General features: G+C 49.3%; 1 protein-coding gene across 1 annotated transcript; it reads left to right on the forward strand.

Annotated features, from left to right (window-relative positions):
- Nucleotides 1-6,576: 6,576 nt before the first annotated feature.
- TRARG1 (trafficking regulator of GLUT4 (SLC2A4) 1) lies at nucleotides 6,577-22,254 on the forward strand. Its single transcript, XM_007672555.3, has 3 exons — nucleotides 6,577-7,371; nucleotides 17,618-17,750; nucleotides 19,413-22,254. The coding sequence occupies exons 1-3, from the start codon at nucleotides 6,967-6,969 to the stop codon at nucleotides 19,430-19,432; spliced, it is 558 nt and encodes a 185-aa protein (XP_007670745.1). The 5' UTR covers nucleotides 6,577-6,966; the 3' UTR covers nucleotides 19,433-22,254.
- The last annotated feature ends 856 nt before the right edge of the window (nucleotides 22,255-23,110 follow it).

Raw genomic sequence — 23,110 nt, forward strand, 5'->3', positions numbered from 1 at the left:
GTGAGCTGCTCCAGGGCCTGGGCCATCCTACTTCTGAGGGCCGTTTCCCAAATGCCCAGCCTCCTCCCTGCTTCTCCCACCCAGGACTGCCTCAACCCCCGCTCCCACAGTCCCCCAACCCCTGTCTGTAGTGCTTTCCCCTGGTCCCTGGAGGGAGGAAGCAGATGGGATCCCCCTACTACTGGTGCTTGGAGCTGGAGTTTGCCGGACAGAGGGGTGGGCTGTAGGTTCCTGTCCCAGAGAACTCATCCCGTCTCCCGATTCCCCACCAAATTCACCTTGTCTCTGGGTTGGCACCTCTGCTGTTCCCCAGGCTCCAGCCTTGGTTGTTTTTCTCCCTTTGTCATCAGTCCCTGCAGGCTAGCTTCAAACTCCCAGTGCATCTGCCTTTGCAATGGGCTCTATAGCCCCACTCTGCATAAACAATTCTTACTATAAAGCCTCCAGGCTCTCTGAGGGCCCTGACAATACTATTTGAGTTCATTTAACCTCGGGTTAGTCTACAGCTGCTTTTACCCAAGGCCTTTCACCTTGAGGCTTTTCTCTCCGTTGAATGTACAGTGGCTGTTTTCAAGGTTGCACAATTCTCTCTGCTTTTCAGTCAACATCAATTCTGTACAAAACTGAGGGGGGTGCTTTTAGTTCCCCAGAGGCCTTGAATAGGGGTTAAAGATCCAGCGAGTCACCTGAAAAACTGAAAAGCTGAAGGGGGATTTCTTCCACTGAAGCAAGGAAAGAGGCAATGGGCCTGCCCTGTGGCAGGAAAGATTTAGGTTAGACTTGATCCTCCTGGGGTCTGAATTGCAAAGGGCCTATCTGCTCAAGGCATTCTGGGGGTTTATAGTCTATGAACCAAAACTGCGGAAGCAGACATACTCAAGGCCATTAAGCCGGCATTGAATAAATACATGAATTATATAAGCAAGTAAAACACTTACGTGGTGGGCACCTTTTGGAAGAGTGAACGCGGAGGGAGCGATGGGCACGGCAGGATCTGGGGAGAATTCAAACCCTCTCTCACCTCTGGATCCAGGTGGTAACTTTGTATTTTGGAGATCTGGAGCGTGCCTGAGGTGGAGCTCTGAGGAGGCAGCTTCCGGTCCACAGTGGGGGCAAGAGGAGCCTCTGGAGCCCATCAGGGGCTAGTCGAATCCCACCAGATTCCAGCACTGGGCTGGAGGCCACATCTTCCTGGTAAGGGGGCGAAGGGGAATGGAGCCACCATCTTGATTTTACAATTCACCCCCAGTCCAAGAAGACCACAAAAAAAACCTGTGGTGGCCAAGATGATATGCCACCCCAATGTGGAAGATGGCCTTTCATTTCCTTCAAGGTATTGGAGCTCCTGCCCATACTTACCCTTCTGCCTACACTATGTCCTGACCTGCTGAATTCCCTCCTTGTCCTTTGGTTGGGGAAAGGGCTGCCATGCCTCCCCCCGCCCCCAAGATCCCTCAGGTTCAGGAATTCCTCAGAGATCCTATAGTGATTGGAAACCCCAGGCCCTCGGTTTACCTCTAGTTCTGGGTATCTGCTGCGAGTGAGTCAGTCCCCTGGGGTCCACTATTAAAGAGGGAGGACCTCCCTTTCCATGGAAATTCCTAGGCTGGGTCAGCCCCAAGCCACTCTGAAGAGGTCTTGGGTGGACCAAAGAGGTTATGGGTTGCATGTAGAGAGTCAAAGACCTGGGGCACTCTCCCTATCTGACATTATCGCGGCTGGGACTAGTGGACCAGAGGAGTAAGAGCCACTAGATGGAGCTGCAAACTAGTGAAGTTCCTCAGGGCCTATAAATCCCAGCTGCTCACCCGAACCAACCCCCTCCTCCTCCTCCTCCACCCACACACTTCTCCATCCCTCCTCCCTCCTCTCCATCCCTTCCCTTCCCCTCTCCTCTCCATCCCTTCCCCTCTTCCAGTGGCAAAGACTGAAATCCCGCCTGCCAGGCCCAACCCTGAGATTCCCGCTATACCTTGCCTTTCTAAAGATTTTTCCAACCTCTGGGGCCTTTCCCTATCTGTTTCTTCAATAAGAAAGGCTCTTCCCCCGGATATTGGATTCTTTTCTCGGCGTCCTCCCTCCACCTTCAAAGCTGCCAGACCACAGTTCTCCCCATGGCCGGAGCCCTTCTGAAATCTCAATTTCTTCTCCAAGAGATCTTTCCCTCTTTATTTCTCTCGTCTCCAGGTTGTATAATAATAATAATGTTGGTATTTGTTAAGCGCTTACTATGTGCAGAGCACTGTTCTAAGCGCTGGGGTAGATACAGGCTAATCAGGTTGTCCCACGTGAGGCTCACAGTCTTCATCCCCATTTTACAGATGAGGGAACTGAGGCACAGAGAAGTGAAGTGACATGCCCACAGTCACACAGCGGACAAGTGGCATGGCCGGGATTCGAACCCATGACCTCTGACTCCCAAGCCTGGGCTCTTTCCACTGAGCTAAGCTGCTTCTGCAACTTCCCCTTCAGCACTTCAGCACTCTAGTGCACTCACAATCATAATATTTATTTACTTTTCTGTTTTTCTCCTACCTGAAAATTATTTTAGTGTTTCTCTCCCTTGCTAGATTGTAAGCTCCTTGAGGGCAGGAATCATATTTACAAAATCTATGGTACTCTCCAAAACGTTTCATACACAAGCATACAGTAGGTGCTCAATAAATAGTATCAATTGACTGATCGCACCACTGGGGGAATTTCTGGGAGAATTTGCTGTTCAAAAGGACTTGGCATTTTCAGACCATCAGATACAACCTCTTCCTCCCAATTCCTCTTGCCACTTATTACCATTATCCATTATCCCTTATCATTATCCCTGATTAATTTCTCATCTTCCACCAACCCCACTTCAGCTTTACACTGACTATGAACTTGAGTTCATACACATAATAGGGTACTCACCCATTTTCCCCCTGACAATTATGTATTTTTTTTTACTTTATCATTAGACTTTAGTATCCCTCTTCCCTACTAGAATGTGAACTCCTTGAGGGCAGGGATCATGCCTGCTAAATTTATTGCATTCTCCCAAGAGCTTAGTACAGTGTTCTGTTCATAACAGGGGCAAAATAAATATTATCGATTGACTGATTGATTACTAGGTCGCTGTGCAGTTACCTCCTCCCTCCTATTTATAACACACACAGTTCCCTCCTGGAACCGATATTCTGTTGCCACATTAGAAGAGGACGTATCTCAGGCAGAGCCGGTTTCAGATTAAGCAAATGGGACAAAAGCCTCAGAGGGCTTTGGCATGGGGGCAGTAGCCATGGTTAGTCATTTGAAAGCATCGCGTGCCCTGCTGTTGAAACGGCACCTTGTGTGAAGAGGAACCAGGGAGAGGGGCAATGACTTTGAAGTAAAGAAGGAGGGTCAGGCGTTCTTCCAAAGCCATGTTCTAGATTCGGGGGTTAGGCTGGCCTTCCATAAAATATCCTTCCACACACAAACACACACACACATAGACAATTCTTCCCTGCCTCAGATGGGCCAAATGTCTGAAGCCATCCTTCTTCTTATCTTCTCTCCTCTTGCCCCACTCCCTTTGGCGCTTGGATTCGCACCTTTTATTCACCCCACCCTCAGCCCCATAGCAATTATGTACATATATATAATTCATTTATTTATATTAATGTCCGTCTCCCTCTCTAGACTATAACCTCTTAGAGGGCAGGGAGCATGTCTAACAATTCTGCTGTATTGTAATCTCCCAAGCGTTTAGTATAGTGCTCTGCCCACAATCAGTGCTCAATAAAGACATTGATTTATTGATGAATTGATCCCCGATCTGAGGTAAAAATGCATAGGTCCCCTGGGACCTTGCTGAGGTAATGAATAACCAAAGAATTGCCAGGTTATCATCCTAAGAAAGCATCTTAATCTGGCTTCTATCACATGTTCAGTGAAACTTGGATTTCCCTTGCCCGAGCCAGTCTGTAAAGAGAGGGAAGGGATGGTCACTTCCTGTCTTCACAATAAACATAGATTCTGCACATTCATTCAATCATATTTATTGTACACTTACTCTGTGCAGAGCACTATACTAAACGCTTGGGAGAGTTCGATACAACAATAAACAGACACATTCCCTGCCCACAATGAGCTTACAGTCTAGAATTTGTGAGACAGGCATTAATATAAATAAATACAAAGTTGAGACCACTCTACCAGGTGCCACACCCTGAACAGGTCCACTGACTGGAGAAACATGGAGTCAGGGTAGCCTAAAATCACAGCCCTCGTTGAATTTCTCACCGCAAAATGATGTGTCTCATCATGCCAGAATGAGAAGAAAGCAGAGAGCCCAGACTCTGGGCCCTGGGGCGGGGTTCTCCCTTGGACTGAGGCTCTGCTCCTTTGTTAAATTGAACTGATCCTCACCTCTTTGTGCCCTCCACCATGGAGTTCACCTCAATGATAAAAGCCTCATCCCATGGGAGGAGACACCTCCACGGCCAACCCCCCGAGCTACGGGAAGCAGTGAAACACTGGCCTTCCGGAGGATGACATTGGTGGAGAAATTGGACAGAGAAAGGACCTTTCTGGTCTGCATGTCCAGGGTCTCTAATAAATAAATCAGCATCATTATCATCAAGAGCACTCAGAGATCCACAAATAGAAGGGACTGGAGGAATACAAAGCGTCATTATTTCATTATTCTTTCCGAAGCGGTTTAAAGCAATCTAGTTAAATACCAAAGTTTCATCCATCCTTACTCAGCATGGGCAGATAAGACAGGTGACTGCTTCCAGGCTGCTTTAAAGGGGCAGAACCACTTCCCTGAGAGTTCTTTCCTGACAATGACCCAGGTAACCCTTTGGATGGAGCTTCCCATCAGAAATGGGATGAGTCTTGGTCCTGAGTTATTGGCATCTTTTTCCCAAATGGCCCAAGAGAGCTGCCTCCGAGAAGCTTGCCTTATATTCCCCTTTCCAGATGCCCTCTCACTTTAAAGAGGTCCTTAAAGAGTTTGTGGGCTATCGTGGGTTACCTCAAAATATCACATAACACTGCCCTTTCTAGCCTCAGTTTGAACCTGACACAGCAACTGCCATGGGGTTACGTCTTCTTCAGAGTTGGCTAGAGACATGAACTGTGACATCTCCTGGAGCTAGGTCTGGGGCAGATAAACAGACATAGGTGTCTACCTGAGAAATGGCTTTCAGGTAACAGTGAACACTCTTGGGGCTCTGAGTCAGGATGGGATTTACTTCGAGACTGAAATCTTCCAGAATTTTTCAAGAATGTGAAGGAACTCTGGAGGGAGAACCCACCCTCCCTTAACTCCCTTAATACAAAACACTCCAAAGGGGCTATTATTCACCTGAAGGGCCACTAACTTGTGACATGCATCACTTATGTCCAACTCCTGTGCCTTCAGCAATTTGTCCTTGATGGATCGTCCTTAAGCTGGGTGATTCTGCCTCTCCCTCCTTCCCTGTCCTTGACTGGGAGTTTCTTTCCGACCCCAGCTTTTGTTCAGAGGAACATTTTCAGAACCAGGAGGCCTTGGCACTGGGTTCCTTCCAAAGCTGTCTCCCCCCTCCCCTCCCCACACACCCCCACTTGGAAGAGGCTCATTTATCTTAAAATTAGTCAACCAAGCCAGGGCGGGTATTGACTTCTATTCTCAAGCCATTTCAAGATGAATTTTCCATTTCAGTTCGATAAACCTCAAAAGCGACCTCCACCAGCAACTACATAGAGAGGGACAGGCAAGAGAAAGTGTCATGGGCTGGCAGAGGTGCTGGTCCCTGAAGTGACTGTATCCAAGAAGAGGTGGGAGAGCAGAGAGAGAAATAGAGAGACTCCTACAGAGGAGGCATCGCCCCGCCCTGCCATGTCTTGTCCACTGGCTCCAAGCAGGCGGTAGACCAGAAGTTCCATTTGTTAAGGAGACTCCGTTTTCAAAGCCCCCACCTCCAGGCTGCAGGATAACTTAAGAGTTTTAAAAAAAATCAAGTTTAGTCATTCCCAATCTGTTTAGGGAGGGGATTCCCTGCAGACTGCTGTTCTCTCCTAGTGATCAATTCTGGGACAGCCACCGCTCAGTGATCCTGGTTCCGTGCAGGGATACCCGAGGAGGCTGCCACCCACCAGTCACCCCTTGCATTCCACACACTCAAAGGTGGAATGGATTTCTCTGAGGAAAACGAATAGGCTGGGGTTTCCCGGGCATATTTGGTTAGCAAGGGGCGGGGGGGGGGGGACCCCGAGTGGAAACTTTCCCCACCAACAGGGGTAAATGTCCTTTCTGACTGTTTGTTTCTCTATCGTGCGTCCGGAGGCGATGCTGTTGCAGGAATGAAATGGGAGAGACAAAGAGCAGGATGACTCCAGCTCCCAGTGGGGCAGTGGCAGAAGACAAACTCTGCTGGTGGCTGCTCCTTTGGGAAAGGGGGAATTGAAAGAAAAAAACACGGAGTAGGGAGGCGAGAAGAGAGAGAGTGGGCGGGCAGGAGAGGGAGGCTGTGTTTGTTCTACATAGACACATCCACCCCCGCACAAATCTATTTCACTCCCTTCCTCCAAAGAGGGAGACACCAGCGTGAGAGCCCATCGCTGCCAAAGCCAGAGAACTTCCCCCGCCTGCCTGTGTCGTCAGTGCAGAGAAAGCAAAGTTGGCTTAAGACTTGGTTTGCCCTGCCTGGACTATTCCACTCAGCAGCCTTCAGCTGGGCTAGAGCTCCGAGACATCAGCTGCAAGCAAGCCCAGAAAGAGGAGAGAGAAACAACGTCGGCTCTCTGGAACTGGAAAGGGATGTCTTTTTGAGGCAGCCCTCTGTGCCCGGCTCTTTCAAAACTTGGCTTGGACAGTCAGCCCCTCTTGGCCTCTTATATTGATCCGAGTGAGGATTTCCGTACTGATTTTCTGCACCCAGAATGGAGATCTAGCGTTGCCCCGGTTTTCTATCCATCCATCCCGCAAATACTTCCTTCATAATCCTGGAGAGCAAGGACACAATGGCGATCAACACTGACACCAACTTAAGAATTACTTTGAGAGAGTCGAGCTCGCCCTTGCCTCCCGAATCACAGGAGACAGAGAAACTACTGTTCGCGAGCGAGAGCAAAGATGACAAGGGGATGAAGTCCTCCAAGTCCTTCTCGATCAATCTGGCGAGCGATAAGTCCATGGAACTAGAGCTGAATGGTCACAGCCTGCCTTACAAGTCAGTGTCTGCAGGGCACCTGGAAACTGTCTCTCATTCTCCCTCCAGGCTCAGCCTGGGGCGGGCATCCTCCATCGCCACCACCTCCAATGCCCAGGAACAGGAGAGGCCCGCAGATTACCTCATCTGGGCCATCTTGTCCTGCTTCTGTCCCGTCTGGCCGGTGAACATTGTGGCCCTGATCTTTTCCATCATGGTAAGTGTTGACCCAACTCTCTGACTTCCCCCTCCCCTGCTACCCTTCTCTCCCCACCCCTGCCTTCATTCCAAGCTGAGGGCTGGACGGGGGGAACTAAGGCAGCCATTTAACCAATGCGGCAAGATTGGATCCCAGGGCAGAAAGGGAACGATGCTGTTTATTCCCTCATCCGGCAGCTGAGACTGGTAGTGTCTGGACCAACAGTCCAGGTAGGCTCCGAGATAGCTGGGGGAAGGGAACCGCTCTTTTCTTTGTTAATTGTTGTCCGCGACTGACGGATATTGTCTGGGCTTGCTCCTGCAGCCAGGCCAGAGCTTGATCTAAATCATGGTGGGTTGGTGGGGCTGGGGATGGTGAGGAGTCCCCAATCAATCTGGTCTCCAGCCTAGTCGAATCTGCCTTTAACTGGGGTGGAAACTTCAGCTCTATGCAGAGGGCTGAAGCACTTCCCATCAAATTGTTTTTCCAGAGGTCAAAGAGGAGAGTTTGGACTATGAACCACCACAGTGAGAGGCTGGGTGGATAGAGCTTGCCAATTGAGAGCCACCCTTCCCCACCCCAACCCTCAATTCCAGGTGTGCCCAGAAAAACCTCCCCGAAGTTACTCCCGGTTACCAGGACTAAGGGAGTCACAAGTAGTGGCTGAAACCTCTGGATGCACTGAAATCCAGGCTGGGCAAAGAACTAGAAAACACCCACTCGGGAGCAATCTGCAAACGGTCCTAGGGGGTGGCTGGAGGTGCTCTAATTGGTCTTCTCCACCTCTAGAATCTTGGATTCTTTGGATGAGTGCATCGATAGCAGCTCTTCAGGCAAAGATCAAGTTGCTTTTTCTTTCCTGTCTCCCTGAAAGTTGGCACAAAGCAGCTGGTCTTTATCTCACGTCCCTGGCATAGGAGCTAAGTCGGGGATTTGGGAGACCTGGGTGAACCGTTCTGAGTGGAAGATACAATCACCCAACTCCAGTGGGTGTCCACTGATGACTGGGATGAAATAAATATCGAGTCCCCTAAAGCGAGCCCTAAGCTAAGTCGAAAAATGCAGAAGCTGGGCAGGAGGAGGAAGAGGCTTCTGGGACTGAATGCCTTTTGACTTCTCATGCTTTCAAGGACCTCTCTGTCAAGTTTCAGATGAAACATTCAGAAGTGAGAGCCGGAGCTGAGTGTGCTTTCCGTCGGGAAAGAAAAACATACTTATTCTGGAAGCCGGTTGGCTCCATCGGTCCCCTCAGAGCTGTCCATGGTAAAATACGCACAGCTCAAATAAGAAAAGGCTCTTAGGCAGAGAGACCGTTTCTTGTTGTAGAAATCGTTCCCCAGGATTGAAGTTCCTTTTTCAGGTAGGGGGCTGGGAGTGGGGGGAGGAGAGGGATGAAAGGTTGGAATTAGGGTTAAAATTCCCATCAGTAAAAATAGTTCCTCAGCCTGACTCAGGGTCATGAGGAAGAGGAGCGGGGAGGAGCTTCTAAGTTTTTTCTCACTAGGGTGTGGCAGACAGTTCCAGCAGCAGGGTCAGAGAGCGGCGTGCGGCTTCTCGGCAGAAGGTGCGAGCAGACAAGATGGAGCTCTTTACCCGGGGAAGGGGTTCTTCCCCATGACCTCCCTGTCCCAAACACACAGATTCCTCCCGTGCTTCATTAACATTAACGTCTTTCCATAATGAACGGATTTCAGGGCTTCATGTCCCCAAACCTTTCAATCGTGTTTCTCAAAAGCCAAACCTTCTGAGGCACCTGAGCCCCCTCAAATCTGAATGGAGCTTTTACATCTTTTCCCTGATTAACCTCTCCTTGTCCCCACCCCATAGTCAACAACTGGCTATTTTAGCACTTCTGCACTACCTGAGCACTTGGGGACTCACACAAAATCATGACACTTATGTACCTCAGTAATCTATCCTAGTGCTTCCTCCTATTTGGAATTGATTTTAGTGTTTGTCTTCCCTTCTAGATTGCAAGCTCCTTGGAGGCGGCGATCATGTATACTAATTTTATCGCACTCTCCCAAGCAAACAATTAATCAGTGATATTTGTTGAGCACTTACTATGTGCAGAGCACTGTACTAAACAGTTGGGAGAATACAACAGAATTAGCAGATATGTTCCCTGCCTTTGACGAGCACTTAGTCAGTGCTCTGCTTGCAGTAAGTGCTCCATAAATACTATTGATTAGTGGATTGATTTGGGCTGAGAGAGGCCCTTCAGCTCCTCCTCCCCCAATGACAGGAGCCATGGATACTGGAACCAGAGGCAAAAGGCACCTCCCAAACTGGCCCAGTCTCTGGTGAAAGCAAGGCTTGGGACCAAAGCAACTTGTCAAGAATGGTTACATTCATTTTGGGGAGAAGACAAAGAAATTTAGGACTGAGGCTAGGGGAAGGGGAGGTGGAGAGGAGCACCTGAGGACGGTTTAACTGCTCCACCAACACCAACCTGCCTCCCATCTCACTGGTCCTAGGCCTCTCAATGGGGACACACCTATTTCCTGATCAGCTCTGGTCCCTTAGAAAACACTGATGTGTATCCCAGGAAATGGGAAAAAGCCCTGAGGAGGCAGGGGAGTCTCTCTGGGAAGAGGAGATGGGACTGGAAAACTGAGGAACCTCCAGGGGTTTGCCCTTCCTCTTACTCTTCTTTTGGGTCCCAGGTGGGTCCAAGTAGTCCAGAAGGTTAGGGGGGCAGTGGGTCCCAGAGGTCTAGGCCAGGTACAGGCAATTTCCACCTCTACATCTGTGTGGAAGTAACATTGGTCCAGGGGTCAAGGTCAGTGTGAGCCCTCCTGGTCTTCCCACACCCATGGAATGGAGACCCAGATCTCACCATCAGCCTGGGGATGAGGACCCTAGGGTCACCCTAGATCTAACTGACTTTGTCCAGCCCTGACCCACAAAGAGGCCCCTGCTCAATTTGGGGCCAGTGAGTTTGGGTCATCTCAGACTTCCCTATTCCTCCACATGGGAGGATCTCAGCTAACAAGACTGGAGTAGGGGGTGTTATTGAGGGACAGTGAGACTGCTTCTGGGCCTTTGGTACGTGTGACAGCAGCGTAAGGCAAAAAGCCCTGCAGAAGTCTGGTCTGGAACCATTCCAGGAGGGAATAAAACTGGAATCTGGGTTTGTTGGCAGCACTCCTAGATGATGGGCATTACCGAGCTGCCCAGAGTATCTCCCAGGGGAAGGGAAGGGAGAGGCAGGGGAAGCTCTTGGGTTTTGAGGTTTCAGTGAATTTGATAGACCAGAGCAGCTCCCTCCACCTTTGTCCGAGGAAAGGCTGCTGAACATGGGGTGGGGCAAGCCTAACTTCCCCTGTCCTCACACCCTAGGCATGGAGAATCTTATAGGTTCCATGGAGAGGGGGACCACCAGCCCACCTGCTTAACCCCCAGCCTTCAGACACAATTGTATTAAAACTATCCCAAAGAGTTAGTTCTTTATCCTAATGAAGGTTGCCTGATAAGGAGACTCTACAACCTGTTCATCCACCTATTTGTATTTAATTCCAGAAGAATTTTCCTAGACTCTAACCTAAATCCCTCCTACTACTCAGATACCAAATGAAAGTGGAACAGGTCACACAATCAGCAGTAATGAGTTTCCAAGTTTTCCTCCCTCCAATTCTCATGTGACAAAATCCTCCAAGTCTGGTTTTAATTCTTTGCCCTACATGGATGGAGGAGGGATTTACTTTGGATGGAATCCATAGGGTATCATGGGAAGACGAGTTGACCAATCTGGTCCACAGATAAGAACAGAGGGGTGGGGTGGGCTGGGCTCAGACATCACTTCTCCCTTGTGAGGCCCTACTTTGAATTTAGGACACTTTCAATTAAGAGCACCCCAATTAGCCAGCAAGAGGAGCTCAGTTTTGCCACCCCTTGAGATCCAGTCTCTCAGGCCATGGGCAAAGCATTAGTTGAGACCCAGGCCAGTTCCAGAGCTGAGAGAAGGGAGGCAAATCCGCCAGTGCACCAAGGAAAGTATTCAGGAACACATGTCCCTCCACCAACAATTTGGGAGGGGAAGAGAGGACATTGTTTTGCCTCCTCCTCCGGCCAGCTGGCAGCAGTCACTGGGTGGGCGTGGTGTGTGGGAAAGTGTCTTTGGTCTGAGCAGGCATAGGACATGGGGGTGGGGATGGAATCTGGGAGTGGGGAGGAATTCCTCAAACTTGGATCGCTGAGCCGATCCTCTCCCAAGAAGGGTATTTTCATCCGTTGCCAATCCTGGCTGACGGCACCCACCACCCATTAATGCTCAGGACAATTTGGAACCTCCTTTTTCTAAGTCTACCTTACTGGTGCAGGGACACTGTGATGCCAGGCTGCCTTCCTCTGATTAGTTGCCGGGGTTGTTCCCTCCCTCTAATTGGCTGCTGTACTTGGAGAAATGCAGGCAACTCTGTCCACACCTGGGAAGTAGAAAGAAGAAAACTGTTTTGTGTTGCAGCCGGTCTCATAAATCACCATCCCCAAACACCACTCCTTTCCCACTAGACTACATCACTTGCAGAAGGCCATTTGTCAAAACCCCGGGCTTCTGTTTTCCCCTCATCCAATCCCACTGGAATGAATTATTTCTGGAGCAAGCTCTCAGGCTCTGGTGAGCCTTCCAAAAGTCCCCATTATGCTGAAGTTGAGGAGTTGCTTTGCAGCCGCTCGACCTGGTTTGCAATAATAGTCTCCAGCAGCTGTCAGTGCTCCCATTCTGGAGAGGGGATCTGACATGTACAAATGGTCCCGGGGGCGGGACCTCTGTGAGAAGGCTGAGATTGGGGCAGGTCCCTTCATTCTTTGGAAATGGAGTGCAGGAGTTTAGAACAAGGGAAAAGAAAATCTGTGGAGTGCTTAGCCCCAGGGAACCAAACTCCCAATTCCTTGATTTAGAGTGATGCCATTGTCCACTTGGGATCCAAACATCTGCCTCTGGGGACTTTCCTGTCCTCCTCCTCCTCTTCTTTCCGGGGTCACCCTCAATAAGAGAAGCCCCTCCCCTATGTCATATGCCTTTCACACCCCGCTAAAGTCATTAAAGGGAGGGTCTAGCATTTGGGCTGCCATGACAACTCCTTAAGTTCTCAAGTATCCACTTCCTGTTGAACCTTCTCCCACTTCCGATCAATCCATTGTATTTGTTGAACACCTACAGTGTTCAGAACACTGTACTAAGCACTTGGAAGTGTACAAAAGAATAGACCTGATCCCCGCCTTCAAGAAACTTTTAACCTTTACTCCTAGGCACCTGTCCAGAGATAGGAGATGCTTTAAAAAAGGTAGTGGGTTGATAAATGTTTTTGCACTTATTTGAAAGACTGGAGAGAAACAGTAATAAGGAATTGATAAGAGATCAAACTGGGTAGTTTTCAAGGTTTACCAGGGAATGACATTCATCAGGACAAGATGGCAGGTGTTTGAATTGTCCCTCTAGCCTATAATTTTGTTTTGGGCAGGGAATGGGTCAACCAATTCTGTTGTATCATACTCTCCCAAGTGTTAAGTGCAGTGCTCTGCATACAGTAAGTGCTCAATAAATACCATCCATTGATTGATACCCTAGTGAATAAGTTTAGTATATTTTCATAATGGAACCAATTTCTGTTAAGCAGCAATTGGCTTGCTTCAAATTCTGAACTCTGTATCACAGGTGTAGGAGTAAACTCTGCCCCCAACATGTACCCAAATGGGCACTCGCCCAAACACCCGCAATGGCATGCATACATAAATATGCACATAAATGGAACATTTCCATGAAAAATGAGTTCAATAGTATTTATTGAGCGCTTACTATGTGCAGAGCACTGTACTAAGCGCTTGGGATGAACAAGTCGGCAACGGATAGAGACAGTCCCTGCCGTTTGACGGGCTTACAGTCTAATCGGGGGAGACGGACAGACGAGAACAATGGCAATAAACAGAGTCAAGGGGAAGAACATCTCGTAAAAACTGATGGCAACTAAATAGAATCAAGGCGATGTACAATTCATTAACAAAATAAATAGGGTAACGAAAATATATACAGTTGAGCGGACGAGTACAGTGCTGTGGGGATGGGAAGGGAGAGGTGGAGGAGCAGAGGGAAAAGGGGAAAATGAGGGTTTAGCTGCGGAGAGGTAAAGGGGGGATGGCAGAGGGAGTAGAGGGAGAAGAGGAGCTCAGTCTGGGAACGCCTCTTGGAGGAGCTGAGTTTTAAGTAGGGTTTTGAAGAGGGAAAGAGAATCAGTTTGGCGGAGGTGAGGAGGGAGGGCGTTCCAGGACCGCGGGAGGACGTGACCCAGGGGTCGACGGTGGGATAGGCGAGACCGAGGGACGGCGAGGAGGTGGGCGGCAGAGGAGCGGAGCGTGCGGGGTGGGCGGTAGAAAGAGAGAAGGGAGGAGAGGTAGGAAGGGGCAAGGTGATGGAGAGCCTTGAAGCCTAGAGTGAGGAGTTTTTGTTTGGAGCGGAGGTTGATAGGCAACCACTGGAGTTGTTTAAGAAGGGGAGTGACATGCCCAGATCGTTTCTGCAGGAAGATGAGCCGGGCAGTGGAGTGAAGAATAGACCGGAGCGGGGCGAGAGAGGAGGAAGGGAGGTCAGAGAGAAGGCTGACACAGTAGTCTAGCCGGGATATAACGAGAGCCCGTAACAGTAAGGTAGCCGTTTGGGTGGAGAGGAAAGGGCGGATCTTGGCGATATTGTAGAGGTGAAACCGGTAGGTCTTGGTAACGGATAGGATGTGTGGGGTGAACGAGAGAGACGAGTCAAGGATGACACCGAGATTGTGGGCCCGAGAGACGGAAAGGATGGTCGTGCCATCAATGGTGATAGAGAAGTCTGGGAGAGGACCGGGTTTGGGAGGGAAGATGAGGAGCTCAGTCTCTCTCATGTTGAGTTTTAGGTGGCGGGCCGACATCCAGGTGGAGACGTCCTGGAGGCAGGAGGAGATGCGAGCCTGAAGGGAGGGGGAGAGGACAGGGGCGGAGATGTAGATCTGCGTGTCATCAGCGTAGAGTTCTACCTTGTAGACTGGCTACCCAAGGAGATAAAAGCTTGTTTATGACTGACAGGGCCTGATTGGCCCCTACAGTGAGTCTATTGGGCACCCCCAAGTTGGGAAGGGTGTTCTTCCAACTGAGGGTACTTTTTGAGGATTTCTTCAAGGGCAGCAGGAGTGATCTCTTCAGCTAGTTCTTCCTCAACCCTCCAGCTCCCACACCCTTGGAGTCCAGGAGACTAAGGCACAGATCAAGTTCTTTTTTTTTCAAAGTCAACTTGGGACTAGGTGCCATTGAAGGGAGAAAGGAGACAGAGCACTAAGTGAAACTAATGTGCCCTTAATAATTACCTTTATTAGCAATTACCTTTATTAGCAACACTTCCAGTGTTCATTCACAGCAGAAGGAAATGACTGTCAATTAAAATTAAGTGGGACTGTTACTGTTGAATTACCTGCTTAGCACTGAGGGTCTGAATGCACCTAATTATGTTGGGCTGAGGCCAAGATGAGCAAGTGATTTAGAGCACCTTGTGAGGGTAAAGTTCTTACCCAAATGGCCTAATAATAATAATAATAATGTTGGTATTTGTTAAGTGCTTACTATGTGCAGAGCACTGCTCTAAGCACTGGGGTAGACACAGGGGAATCAGGTTGTCCCACGTGGGGCTCACAGTCTTAATCCCCATTTTACAGATGAGGGAACTGAGGCACAGAGAAGTTAAGTGACTTGCCCACAGTCACACAGCTGACAAGTGGCAGAGCTGGGATTCGAACTCATGAGCCCTGACTCCAAAGCACGTGCTCTTTCCACGGCGCTACCAATGTGTCCCAGGCCTGACATCCTTTAGAGACAGCCTATTTGGATCTTCCCACTGCCGATAGTCTTCACCCTTCCCCATCACCCGGATTTCCTGTCTGGGGACAGAACTCAAGGATTCTAATCCCAACTCTGCCACCTGTCTGCTGAGAGAACTTGGGCAAGTCACTTCACTTCTCTGTGCCGAGTTACCTCATCTCTAAAATGGGGATTGAGACTGTGAGCCCCACGTGGGACAGGGGCTGTGTCCAACACTATTTGCTTGTAGCTTCCCCAGTGCTTAGTACAGTGTCTGGCACATAGGAAGTGCTTAACAAATACCATTATTAGAGCTCCCAAGCTGTCATTGGGGATAAGTGGTTCTGAGGGGCGAGATCAAAAAAAGCCAGCAATTCCACAGGGGCCATGCAGACAAGTCCCCAGAGTGGGAGACAACCAGACACTCCCAGTGAGGCCTTTGGACTCAGTAAATCTGGGCCACTGGCCTGGCGAGCTCCATCCTGAACCTTCAGAGTCCTCACAAGAAAATGGGGGCTCAGAAGAAAGACTCTCCCTTCCAAATAGGGCTGATCAGGGCAATTTCTATAAATGGACTGGAGGGGAGAATAGGTGGACAGTGATACCGTCTAGTGAGGTGGCCAGCGTCCCTGGTTCCTCAGGCCGGGACATGGCACTTCAAAAGGAGGTGTGAAGGAAGCCGGGGGAGAGACAGACTTCTGGAAATTGTTCACGAGCACACTGGCTTCAGGCTTATTCTCCTGCAAACTGCCCCATATTCCACAGCCTTTGCGGTGAAATAAAAAGCTTGGAAGGGAGTGGGGCAATCTCAGAAAGCTCAGTTGCAAAGCAAACTAGTTCAGAAGTGTATAGCTCAGATTCCTGATTGCTGCTCCCCACACCCCACCCCACTTCTGTAATCAGATTTCCCCACGGTGCTGTTGCCTTTGCCTTCAGTAAATCTCTCCCGCACACTTGCCAAAGCAATAGGAGGGCAGAATATGACCTCCAACCCTAGAGCTCTGCTGTATGTGGACTGTGAATTTTAATACAGAAACAAGTGTCAGCCACAGAGATGACAAGCATCCACAGGGGATGAGTCAATCCTAGTTGGAGAAATGGCTGAATGCTCAGTAGCCCTGGCATCTGTGTTTGATTTGTAAATCAATGGAGTACTAGACAGAGTCCAGGAAAAATTCCCCCTCTCTCTCCTCTGTCACCTTCAGGTTGCTACTTGGAAGCCCCCAAGGAACTTCCTTCCCCTTTCCTGTGGTATCTCAGAATTTCCCAGAGAGATTCTATATGGACACAATTCTCTCTCCCCCCGACCCAATACGAGGAAATACAGTTCACCTCAGCAGTGGGGACAAAACAACTGGAAACCAGTGGCAAGTAGAGTGGAGGCACTGTGCAGCCCATCCTTTGCCAGTCCAGAGGTCCCCCTGTGGCAAGACACTAAGATCAGAGCAATTATGTTCAGCATGAGAGACCCAGGGATTCTGGAGGGGAAAATCTAGGGGCTGGAGGAAAGAGAATCACTTTCCATTAAACTTTCATAATGCTCTATATCACCTGACTGGCTCCCTTGTGAACGGTAGTGATCCAGGTACAATGTTGAGGGGAGAAACTCACCACCAGACCTGTTCTTTAATTCTAGAGAGAGGGATTCTTCTCCCAGGCCTGTGCTTTAAGCCTAGGTCTCAGAGGGAGAAGGGAAACTCTCTCCAGGGAGTTTCCAGCTCCTTAATCATTGATTATTTATCCAGCTCCTGCCAGAGCAGGTACAATGGGACTTGGCATTCCAGGGAGAGATCCATCCCAAAGGGCTGATGGAGAGTATCTTTTAGGGAATCCCATGTGGCAGGACAGGGACATGAACCTGTTTTTTAAACTGCCGGGACTCTTGGGGTCTCTGCAGATTCTTTTACATAAATTCCTTACCACGTTCCCAAGCCTCCTAATGCCAGGAAATTAAATAAATAATTGGTGTTCTCTCTCTCTCCTCTTAGCTGATGGAAGATTTCTCCCTCCCGCCACCTTCAAAGCCTCCAATGCGGATTTCCTCCAAGAAACCTTCCCTGATTAAATCCACTTTCCTTTTCTCCCTACTGCATTGTCCTGACTTGCTCCAATTTTTCATTCTCCCTCCCAGGCCCACAGAACTTATGTACTTATCTGTAATTCACTGATTTATATTAATGTCTGTCACCCTTCTAGACTGGAAGCTTGTTGTGGGCAGGGAATGTGTCTTTATATTGTTCTCTCCTAAGTGTTTAATACAGTGCTCTGCACACAGTAAAGATGATGGACTGACTGACTCTCTCCCCTACTGAGCTGCCCCAGTGATACAGGTCTCAACATTACAGCTTTACCCAGGCTACCAAAGCCTCCTAGATCTGAACAAGGACTGCTAGCCACTCCCCCTCACCCAATCTCCTCTCTGATTTTATTTGCTTTCCAGTCGAGGAACAGTAGAGAACAGGGAGATATGGACGGGGCTCGGAGGCTGGGCCGCCTGGCGAGATTACTCAGCGTTGTCTCCATCATCCTGGGAATCCTCTTTATTGTGATCTACTGTTCTGTCAACTTTGCAGGTAAGCCTCCCCCTAGCCAGGCAGTGGTAGCCTTCCTCTCAATGAGGCTGCTGACTTGGAAGAATGGAAAAGAAAGAGTCACTTTGGATGGCAACCGGGAGAATGTGTTTGCATTCCCAAGAATCTGTTAGGGAACTCCAGAGACCGGGGGATGACAAAAACACTGGTTCAACTTAGGGATTTTCTTGCCTGCCTGGGAAACACTGAATCCTAAGGGTAAGAATTCAGTCCAAAAGCACCACCTCTAGAATGGGCTGATTTTTCGGGGATTGTCTTGGGCTTGCAAAGTCCCAGAATGATGGATCACCAGGGTCAGATAGTGGTATGGTATTCATAGGCATAATAACATACTTTGAGGTTAGTTGCCTTTTCTAAGGGGCTCAATTCTTTCCACCCCTTTGTGCCAGGAAGGAAGTTAAGAACATACCCTTCAGGCACAGAGGCAAGGGAAGCCTCAAACCACTCCCCTGGCTCCAGGCTTTTCCTCTTGAGCCCAGCTCAGGGTTGGAAAGGTTCCCCTGTCTCCTAGAGCCGAGAACCTCCTTCTCCAGATGAGGACAAGTAGAGAGCAAAGTTGTAGGGAAAAGGTAGGAATGGGAGGTGAAGGATGGGACTTTTTCCTCAGGGGCCCAGATGAGGCTTTCCCCCTATAGACTCATCCTGTTTTCTGAGCTGCCATCAGCAAAATGAAGAATGTCTATTCTTGTCCAAACACTGGCCTTGTCCTGCAGGCTGTGCCATGTTCCTTTTGGGCTGCCTACAGACAATGTGGCCCCCCCATCCAAAGCTGTTTTGCTCCTGCGGTGAGAGGAGTAGGGGTGGGAGAAGGGCAGTAGCTCTCCTCTTCACCGGGAAGTCCCCCGAAGCCTGGCCAGTGGCAATTTCCTAAATCAGGGATGGATCGGGGGGACGGTCCCAGGCTTTGGCTGCCTAGTCTGCCTCTCAGCCATCTTCAAGGGAAGGACGAGGTGGAGAGGGATGTAGGATGCACAAGTTTGTTTTTTGCTTTTTTTAATGGTATTTGTTAAGCGCTTACTACGTGCCAAGCACTGTACCAAGCACTGGGGTAGATACAAGTTAACCAGATTGGACACAGTCTATATCCCACAGAGGGCTCATGTTCTTAATCCCCATTTTATAGATGAAGTAACTGGGGCACAGAGCAGAGAAGCGACTTGCCCAAGGTCACACAGCAGACAAGTGACGGAGCCAGAATTAGAGCCCAGGTCCTTCTGACCCCCAGACCCTTGCTCTATCCACTAGGCCATGCTGATTCTCTAAGGAAGTTCAGCCCTTCCTCCCGGGGTGGCTCCCTCTGGCTCCGAGCCAGCCGGGAACACACCCGGTGACCCTTTCATGCTGCTGTTCTTGGGGTCACCATTCCAGGAGGATACAATTTTCCACCTGGGCCCAGCGCAAAGCCCAGTAGGAGCCACAGGAGTGGGGCAGGGGAGATAGGTCAGATTAAACCAGCCCATGAGCCATATTTTGCCTTCTGCTGCACCAGCTGCCTGCAGGAAGGTAAGAAATCAGGGAAATAAAAGTTCTCCAATTACAGAGCTGTCCCTTCCACTTAGAGACTGGGAAAAGGCCAGCTAGCCCTGGAAACGAATCTAATTCCCCCAGTCCAGCCTTATGACTGACTCTCTTCTTCACTTCCAGTTGTGAAAGGGAAGAATTAGCCTGAGAGCCCAGCTGGCAGAGGATGGTGCCGCTCAGTCTCCATTTTGTTTTGACCCAGCTGCAAGAAGATCCAATTTAGATGGGGCCTCCCCCGACATCCCGGCCGCGGCTTTTCAGAAATACATTCCCAGGGAGCGCATGCATTACTCCCCAAGCTCTCGGGAAATGATTTTGAACCTGGAAACCATCGAACTCCCCAGAGCAGAGGCTGGGAAAGGGGCTCGCATTCCAGGGAGGGGAATTGGAGAAAAAGCCACCCGGGGAACTTAGACCTGGTGGAGAAGACAGTACTGGGGGAGGGGAGAAGGGAAAACAAACCTATTTAAAAAAACCAAAAAAACTGGAGAAATCATTCAGAAGTGAATCACTGGGGAGTTTCGTGGAAACCTAATGTTTTCGGCACAAATTTCTGGGGTGTTTTTTTTGTATCAGCAAGTAATTTGTCTCTACCAAGAAGCTGAAACTGCCATAGGGAGAAGAAATCTGAACCCCAAGCAAGGAAGGCAAGAAGTACCAAGTCACAGAGAGCAGCATGAGACTCTCTGCAGCTCGGTCAGCAGCGAGAGGTGACGGACTTTTTTTGTATTTTTGATGAAAAAAAAGATGACCATTTGCATGCGTTTGCCACATCTTCCCACAACCAATGCTACAAGCTGTTTGGGCAGGGGCAGCGTTGAAGAGCTGGGAGCAATGTGGCTGATGCAGAAGGGGATCCTGGGTTAGCCAGAAAGTCCCCCTGGAGTGGGGCTTGGAAAGCTGGTAATATGTCATCTTTTTACAGATCCCTAACCAGGCTAAAGTTTCAGTAAAATGAAGGCAGCCTTCTGGGATCCTCATTAGAGGCAGACTGGTTTTGCCAGAAGATATCCATAAAGTTATTTGGCTTGGAAAAAATTTCTCTTAGGCTTCAGAACTTGCTTTGATTCCTTCCATGTTTTCTAGCATCCTTCCTTTTCCCTCTCCACCTCCTCATCTCCAGCTCTTAGAGTCCTTCATAGGCTTCAGTCCAACCTCCGTGTCCCAAATCCAAATGATCTGCAGGCTGAGCCAGCTCCACACTTGGCCCAGTTTGGATGGTTCCAGAACTCCTGCGAGCCCCCTTCCTCGCTCCTCAGGAAGGATAGGCAGGGATCAAGGAGGAAGGGGCACTGCCCACATGTGATTGGTGGATTTCTGGTCTCTGTGGATTGCTGGGTCAATGATCTTGGAATATGGAGAACAGCCCCCTCAAAAGAGAAGCAGGGATGCACTTCTGGGCACACCCTGCTCTTGGCTGGACCTGGATGTTAGGATCCTGGGGCTCAGCTTGGACCCAAATCCAGGACTGGGAATATCAGACCCATAAAGGGTTCTGTATTTTCCCGTTTCCCACAGGAGGAGGCAGAGTACCAGCCCCAGATAAACCCCGACAGGCAGCATCTCCCAGAAACAAAGCCCAAAAGCAACGTACCGAAGGGAATTCTGAATTCTGGCCCACGTCTCACTTTCCCTCATTTTCGAGGTAGGAATTCTTTGCCTTTAGGGTTTACTGTTCATGAAGTGCCAGCATATTGCTCCCAGCTTCCCCATGTTTCCCAGGGACCATCTCTCTCCTGGTCTTTCTGGCTCCTTTGAGGTAAACGTCTCCCTTCGCCCAGTGGCTGGTCCTTGACCTGGCTTCTGCATACTGATCTTCTATCACAATCCTCTGCTGTCTGGATATTAAATTATGCAGTGGCCTCTCCCGGAACTGACCGAAGTCATGAAGGTGATTGGGTCCCATCACCCCAGTCGGCCTACGTTCTCTTTACAGAGCTACTAGAGCTCCTAGCTGAAGGGGCCCCAGTAGGATAATTATATCTTCAACTGAGGCCTTGGCCTTTGGTACTGAGTTTATGATGCTCTCGTGGCTGAAAGGCCCCAACTGTTAACCAAAGTCCCTAGTGTTGCTCAGAACTTGGCATTTGGTATTCCTTTTCCTGTTGTAGCCTTTTCATTATTTCCCACTCTGCACTTGTAACTTTCCCAGAATGTCTCTCTCAGGCTCATTATCTCCCTCCTGACATTCTTAATGAGAATAAGCACTGGCTCCTCATGCATCTTTCCGTCCCATGCTCACTGGCTTACCCTCTGGAGACTGCTGAGCAACACAGAAAGGGTGCCAGACAATACTGTGGCAGGCTGTTCTGGGGGGGCAGGCAGAGAGGAAAGGGGAGGCCACCCAGCGAGCTGTTTGAAAGGGGACAGTAATTCTCCAGGCAAGGCCCTGGCAAACAAGTTAAAAATTCAACCAGGCCACCCTGGTTCCCCCAGGGATCAATAAGAATGAAAATGAATTTAGTTGGCATGTAGTATGACTCACCTGGCAAAAGTGGTGACTTGACCAGGGTGAGGGAAGAAAGGGTTCTCAGCCATGACTCTGTCAGGGAGCAAATGATAGTTATAATTATAACAATACAACAACTTCAGTGCCCCAGCCTGAAAAATGAGCTTTGAGGCACCTGGGTGGATCTCCTCTGGGTGAATTCCTTAATATGCAGTGCCTCATCCCCCTCTGCCTAGGCATCTGGCAGTGTCGAACCATGACTGTGTGTACTCTGGCTTAACGGGGACACTTGAGCCAGGCCCTGTGCTCTGGAGAGTCAATCGTAATTACTGGGCATTTACTACGGGCAGAACGCTGCACAAAGTCCTTCAGTTGAATGGAGGAAAAAGTCAAGGTCCCTGCCCTCAGGGAGCTTACGATCTAATAGGGGAAACAGGCAGGTAAAATTATTTACAGTTAAGAGGAAAAAGAGGTACCATTAGTTATACAATAGAATGAGAAGCAGTGTTGCCTAGTGGAAAGAACACAGGACTGCGTTCTAATCCAGACTCTGCTACCTGTCTGCTATATGACCTTGGGCAAGGCGCTTAACTTCTCTGGACCTCATTTACCTCATCTGTTAAATGGAATTAAGACTATGAGCCCCACTTGGGACATGGACTGTGTCCAACCTGATTAGCTTTGTATCTACCCCAGCATTTAGTACAGTACCCGGCATACAGTAAGCACTTAAATACCATAATTATTATTATTATTATTACTGCTAGTAATAATAACAATAATAACAAATACCACTAAAAAAAGGAAAGCTGTTTGAATGACTAAGTAGTAGAGTATGTCGATCAGTGTGTATATAAGTGTTAGGAAATTAGAAGGGAAAGACCTCCTGGAAGAGGTGGGATTTTAGGAGGGTTTAAAGTTGGTGAGTTTATCGTCTGGAAGGATTGAAGAGGAGAAGATTTGGTGAGGAGAGATAAGGAGTCCTGATCTCTTCTCCTACTTGACCTCAGGCAGTTGTTCCTCATCTGAGAGGGTATTGGCCCTGGCCCTGCCCCTCCCTTGAACATTAGACCACAGTGGATCCAGGAACATGGGGACACTGGCCCTAACTCTTGGCATCTGGAATGTAACTGAGGGAAGGACCTGTCCTGGCAGGAGAAGAAGTTTGATGAGCAGGGTCAGGACATCTGTTCTCACATTCAGATGGAGGCTGGGATCCCATGGATGTCAGTTTTGTTGTTGTTTTTTGTATTCCCCTCCCCATGCCCAGGCAAGTTCCCACCAAGCCTGTCCTCGGGATTTTGGTCTCCCTCGGCATTAACCTCAGACAACTGCAGCACCTTCAGTTTTAGGAGTTGAGATCAAGTTGAAG

Source organism: Ornithorhynchus anatinus, chromosome 17 (genome assembly GCF_004115215.2).
Source record: "Ornithorhynchus anatinus isolate Pmale09 chromosome 17, mOrnAna1.pri.v4, whole genome shotgun sequence".
NCBI lineage: Eukaryota > Metazoa > Chordata > Mammalia > Monotremata > Ornithorhynchidae > Ornithorhynchus > Ornithorhynchus anatinus.

What these genes read in the sequence shown, in the direction of transcription:
- TRARG1 (XM_007672555.3), top strand. Translation starts at nt 6,967, where the DNA reads ATGGCGATCAACACTGACACCAACTTAAGAATTACTTTGAGAGAGTCG. An exon ending in CCCTGATCTTTTCCATCATG is followed by an intron (nt 7,372 to 17,617) that starts GTAAGTGTTGAC and finishes TTTGCTTTCCAG; the next exon opens with TCGAGGAACAGTAGAGAACA. An exon ending in CTGTTCTGTCAACTTTGCAG is followed by an intron (nt 17,751 to 19,412) that starts GTAAGCCTCCCC and finishes CTTCACTTCCAG; the next exon opens with TTGTGAAAGGGAAGAATTAG.